At 45.4% G+C, this 6,117-nt stretch overlaps 1 protein-coding gene across 1 annotated transcript; it reads left to right on the plus strand.

Annotated features, from left to right (window-relative positions):
- Window positions 1–793: 793 nt before the first annotated feature.
- LOC106747028 (heparan sulfate glucosamine 3-O-sulfotransferase 6) lies at window positions 794–5,834 on the plus strand. Its single transcript, XM_014624264.1, has 4 exons — window positions 794–1,064; window positions 1,872–2,457; window positions 3,059–3,549; window positions 3,997–5,834. Exons 2-4 carry the CDS (start codon window positions 1,985–1,987, stop codon window positions 4,119–4,121), a joined length of 1,089 nt encoding a protein of 362 aa, XP_014479750.1. The 5' UTR covers window positions 794–1,064; window positions 1,872–1,984; the 3' UTR covers window positions 4,122–5,834.
- The last annotated feature ends 283 nt before the right edge of the window (window positions 5,835–6,117 follow it).

Raw genomic sequence — 6,117 nt, forward strand, 5'->3', positions numbered from 1 at the left:
CCGATCGATGGAAAGAAACACGTCGCACCTCGGTGGATCTGGTCGAAACGCTTGAAACGATGTACTTATATTAATCACGCATCCGTGTGGCGCCGTGTTAATTTTATACGATTAATACATGAGAAAATAACCCAAGGGAGAGAAGTTGTTATTCGTAACTGACCTCACCCCCGCTGACCTCTGTTGTATGTACATATATAGGTCGATCTTGCGCTCATCGCTCGTCTCCCAGTCTCGTGGCGACCCGACTGTAATGAAGCTTCCCTTCTCCATTTTCCTTTCTCTTTCTCTTTCTATTTGAAGACGTGACGACACGATAACGCGGATAACGGGGGTGAATTGGCGCGGGTGAAGACCAATTCGCGCCCTGATTAGCCCGATTGTCCATCAGCGAATATATCTCGCGCCTACGCGCCGCATTATATAGGGCGATGGTCTCCCTTCTCCTGGCCGGTCGAGCGTTATCGATTGTTACGAGCACCCCGAGAAGCCAGAACCGTAACTAGAGAATTACGGCACCTACGGTGAATTATTCTCGGCGAGGAGACTGAGACGAGAGACGGTCGACAGCGACCTCGACGTTCACATCGGAGGGAGAAACCGTGGAAATTTTCAGAATCGCTGGCTCTCGAGGGGAGCAGCGCGCTGAGGAAGACGTGGACGTGACTTGTGGGAAGATAATTGTGTAAGGGTGGACGCGGGGTCTCGTGTTTCACTTGTGTGATCATTTTATCATTTTATTGTCCTCCCTTGAAATGGAAGATCGAGAAGAATTTCGCGCGCGAATGAGAAATACCTCATCCCTGTGATTTACAACAAACGCGGCCCGTGATTCTCGGTTGGCAGGTGCGCCGTCCACCGCGGGAGACGACTGCGTTAGACGATGGCTTAGTTACGGCTCTGACCTCACCGTTTGATAACGTGCTAAATGTGCACTTCCGCGCGCAAGAGCGTGCGTCCGCATCTGCAACTCACCACCGGCTGCGCCAGTCGCACGTTGGCCGATGACGGATGCGCACCGGCTGACAGTTGACGTGTCTCCGACAGCGGCACGCTATTTCGGGGTAAGCGCGGATCGAAATGCCTGTCTTGTCCTGCCGGCCCGACAGGATAACCAGACCTCCTGGAGCTCTCGGCTTTCGCGAGAGGCGTCATCCCCTTTCGAAGATTCCTAACAAAAGTTTCAGAAACGTGGAGATCGGGGATGGGATTGGGACTCGTGTTCGCGAATTCCTTAAGACGTTGAATTAAAATGTCCGAATTTTCACTGCATTTTATTATGTGTCGTTTCGGAAGTAACGGTGCGTAAAGTACATTTGGCATTTCTTTTTTTTTTTTCATTTCAGCTCGAACGGAGGATAATAAAATTGCACAATTTAAGTTTGGCGTCAAAATGCACGCGGACGATTCTCTCGAGTGCCCACGTGGGATGGAATCTCCGAATCGCGATTTTCAATTGCATTCTCCCGATTTACGACTGTATGTGTCAGTCTACTGCGTGTGTCCAATTGATTTAATGAGTTCGAGAAACAATATTTTCCGGTGAAAAGTAAAAAAATATATTTATATAAGAGGAAATAGAATTCTTTCTCAAATATTTATATATTTACGCTATAACTTTAACTATATATTTACATAAAATTCTTTTATACAAAATTCTCTTATATTCGCATAAAATTATTTTGTACATACATTTACATAAATTCGATGTATTTCTTTTCTCCATATTTTGCTAGATGTGCAATCGAAATATGAGAACCGAAACACCGCGTGCAACAGTTGCATTTTCGCGTTGCATCGTCCGCGAGCGCGGCTCAATCTAGTCCTGCATGATCGTTCCATGACGTATAAGACGTTGCAACGTCTTTCAGACATCATCGTCAAGAATACCGGTGCGGTCGTATCGGTGCCGATGAAGGAGACGGATGCTGCGGTATAATGGCATCCAGGAGGCCGACGAAGTACGACGACTCGTAAAATCACGATGGAACCGTGCAAAGGGTCCTGGAAGGTCTTAATCTTCGTCTGCGTCTTGGCCGTCTACCTGTGGATGTTCTTCGTCGATTATTCGCACACGCTGTCGCAGAGGATAACACTACAGAGAACGCGGATCTCCGTGTCGGCGAGGAACGTTCCGCATCTGCAGAGTCTCGAGCAACCAAAACTCGAGGAGGTGTCTGACGGAGCGGTCTCGAGATTCGCGAAGTCACAGTCAGCGTCGCCGCGGAATTCGAGCGATACGCTCAAGGGAAACGTGTCCACGTCGAAATACCAGACCCTGAAGCAACAGGGGCTGATGCCCAGCAGACAGTTGCCGACCGCACTGATAATCGGCGTGAAGAAGGGCGGCACCAGAGCTCTCCTGGAATTTCTCAGACTGCACCCTGCTATTCGCGCCGCCGGCTCGGAGGTTCACTTCTTCGACCACCACTATGTCAAAGGCTTCCGATGGTACAGGTGGGTTGTCCCCGCGATTGGAACCACCAGTTCCCATTCTGTTCAAATTTTATAAAATTGAGTTAACACACCGGACCATTTAAAAAATCGAAAAGAAAAAAGAAGCTCAGTGTAATAAAATGTTATTCTCCGTATAAAATAATCATCATCATAGAACCTCGTCAGAGATCTCGCAAAATTTGATGAAATGACGGAAATTGATAAATTTTCAATGATCCTTGAGCGACGTCCCAGTAAGCAAGTAACGTTAAACATTAAAAAAACATTTAAACGCCTGGAAATATTGATTTCGCACGTGTTCCTCGAACGTTTCCATTTGACAGATATTGATATTTAATAGATATTGAAAAATTACTACCGGATAACACGATTTCGTCGAATGTTGCGAAAATGTTTCAGAAACATTGGTGTGTCAGCAAAGTTGCTAACGATGATGTCGACAACAACGTTGAAAACTGTACGTTAGAACACGTCACGCGCAACGTCGTTGCAACGACGTTTTATCGATGATTTTTCGCTCACTGGGATATAGACCTGTCTGTGTGAGCGTGTCAAATGCGTCTAATAATACCTACTCTAATTCTCTTCTCGTTCCGATCAGGCGTAGAATGCCACCGACTATGGTCGGCCAGATCACTATGGAGAAGACGCCGTCGTACTTCGTGACGAGCGAGGTGCCGAAGCGGGTGAAGCACATGAACCCGGGGATGAGGCTGATCGTTGTGGTGCGGGACCCCGTGACCCGGGCGATATCCGATTACACGCAGGTGAAGAGCAAGCGCGTCAAGATGCCGCGGTTCGAGGACCTCGCTTTCCTGAACGGCTCGCGGATCGTCGACACCTCGTGGGTGCCGTTGAAGATCGGGGTTTACGTGCGGCACCTGGAGAGGTGGCTGCAGTACTTCCCGCTGTCACAGTTCCTGTTCGTCTCGGGCGAACGTCTGATCGCCGATCCTGTAATGGAGATCACCAGGGTGCAGGACTTCCTCGGCCTGAAGCGGGTGATATGCGAGAAACACTTCTACTTCAACGCCACTAAAGGCTTCCCTTGTTTGCTCAAGTCGGAGGAGCGCGCGACGCCGCACTGTCTCGGTAAGGGCTCAGACACGATAAAAGGTACGAGGAGCAAGGAGTTAGGAACACAGAGGATCAGGAATAAGATATTTTAGGAATAAGCTATAGCTTAAAGCACAATAGAAGGAACGGAGAATAAGATGTAAGAAGTCTCGTTTTAAAACGAGATCGTCATGCAAGCTGATGGACTCCTTCTTTTGTTGAATGACCCCTAAAATGATCATTTGAGATCAGTCGTTCCGGCGCGGGTCGCCGAGATATTGATTCTCCCGAACTCACCGTCTCTCCGGGTGCTACCGATTCTTCTAATCACCTCGATCGAATTGGAAGTACCCTTGAAAATCGACATTATCGTATCTCGACACAGCTTGGAGTTATTCTCGCGCAGAATGCAGCGTAGAGTAGGGGAATTGACCGATGTTCCCGATGTATTATTAATCGAGGTCCGTTTTGGTTATCTCTCAGGAAAGAACAAAGGTCGCAGTCATCCTTACATCGATCCCATGGCAGTTCAACGTCTGCGTGATTTTTATCGGCCGTTCAATCAGCGCTTCTATCAACTGGCGGGTATGGATTTCGGCTGGTTCTGAAACCCGCGCGTTATCATGTGGAATAAATACATATCGTAAGTAGGGAAAACAGAAACGGAGAACGTCAATTTTCGTCATATATCGAATATCTCGCAGTCTATCTATTACGCCTGAATATCCTGGTAATCTGGTCAGATAGAAATACGCGCGTATTAACGAGATCCCTGTTGGAAATTTCCACGTGGATTCCTACGGAAATCCAATGGAATTCGTGTGCATCCGTAACCATACAATACAGACCTCCAAGGGACGTCTTAAAGATGTCCGGAGGACGTCCCTGTGTCCTAAGGACGTCCATCGGATAAAGTATGCTGTAGGATCTGATACATATCGATATTACAAATCCATATAGAAATCCATATGGCGCGTGGAAATCCGTATAGGAGCCCGCATGGTTTGTAAAAATTCGTAAGAAATTCACATGGATTTCTAGGATTTGGGTGTTTTTTTTTTCGGTGCGAATCCCCAGAGGAAACTGGGATTTCATATAGATTTTCTGTATGAATTCCTACCTGATTTTTCTTCTTTCAACGGGGATATCGAAACACGCGCTGTTAGCGTCCATAGCGTGTTCGCGCGGATTCTGCTTATGATCGGGTGGATTTCATCATCTCGATGTGCCGGCAAAGTGCAAAGTGATTCTTAATTGTTAATTCTGCCAATTCTGTCGCACGTTACGACGCGTTAACGCTTACTAAGGTTATTGCTCGTTACTTTTCGCTTGTTACTGTAAAATGGTAATTTACGAAGACCCGAGCGTAAGTTCGCGTAAGACTAGGATGCGAAATGAGCGAGATTACCCTCTAAGGGCTACATTTACAACTGTGCTGTCGTACAAGTAAGACGAAAGATGGTTTACACGCTATTTCTCCGAGTTATCAATAGCGCACGGTCAATCCCGTCCCGAAGTCCCGACGAAAAACCGCGACATATCTATTCACTCACTGAGAAAAATTTCCATCGGATAAACCGACTAAATGATGTGTCCGATTGTTATTTTTATCGTCCGATCGAGTGTCGGATATCTTCACTATCCGATAAAGTATCCGATGATGAAGTTACCGATACAGTTGTCGATAAAATCTAATCGGAAAATTAGTCGTTACTTTTACATATCCGTTGTAATTTTCATCGAATAAAGATACGACTTGATCGGACACTGCGCTTGATTGGATATATCAGTTTGTTACTTTTTAATTGGATTATCCGGTCAGATATGATTGGATATTTTTCTCAGTGCTGTAATTACAGTAATTATTATAACGATTATGATGATCAGAGAATCACATATCCGAGACATATCCTTGTACTCGCTCTAATGGAAAGATTAATCGAGTTAATTGTATGAGTATATATTGTACAGTGAACATGCGTGGAAAACGGAAGCGAATAGTTCGCGTATAGTTTCTTCGACTCAAGACGTACAACTTGTTAGACATACAACTGTTACTTTCGCCGAATAAGAAAATACGAGCACAATTATTTGTAATTAGTTGCGTCGAATGCATATATTAAGATATATTTACCCGTTTCTCGTCCTTGTTATGTATTTTTAATCCGTTCCGAAATGTTCTTACACTACTTGCGTAAGAACTCGAATGCAATATGTGAGTAATAATTCTCTCGGTACTCAAAGACGCGTACGGAATGTACGTACCGCGGGGTGCGATTATATCATAATAGTTATGCAACAATCACACAGGGGTGGATTGAGCGTGAGAGGAAAGGGGAGGGGGAGGGGGAGTAACCCTTCTTAATTATATAATCTAATTTTCACGGATGGTTGAGCTTCGATTATGAAAGCTTTTATTACGTTTCGTGACAAATGCACGTGAAAGCGACGAAATATCGCATTCGTTGTGTAATTCATGTTATAGCGAATTACATTATATACCGTCCACCGAATAAATAATGAGACTGATTTTGTAAAAAAAAAAGTGCGAAAATACATCACGCTTTTAAGATTCACATTACACTCGCATTACACTCAGTTCAC

The sequence above is a fragment of the Dinoponera quadriceps genome, unplaced genomic scaffold (assembly GCF_001313825.1).
Source record: "Dinoponera quadriceps isolate SergipeBrazil2010 unplaced genomic scaffold, ASM131382v1 scaffold2088, whole genome shotgun sequence".
NCBI classification, from domain to species: domain Eukaryota; kingdom Metazoa; phylum Arthropoda; class Insecta; order Hymenoptera; family Formicidae; genus Dinoponera; species Dinoponera quadriceps.

Coding starts and splice junctions, on each gene's coding strand:
- LOC106747028 (XM_014624264.1), top strand. CDS start 1,985: ATGGAACCGTGCAAAGGGTCCTGGAAGGTCTTAATCTTCGTCTGCGTC. Junction 2,458..3,058: donor AAAGGCTTCCGATGGTACAG/GTGGGTTGTCCC, acceptor CGTTCCGATCAG/GCGTAGAATGCCACCGACTA. Junction 3,550..3,996: donor CGCGACGCCGCACTGTCTCG/GTAAGGGCTCAG, acceptor GTTATCTCTCAG/GAAAGAACAAAGGTCGCAGT.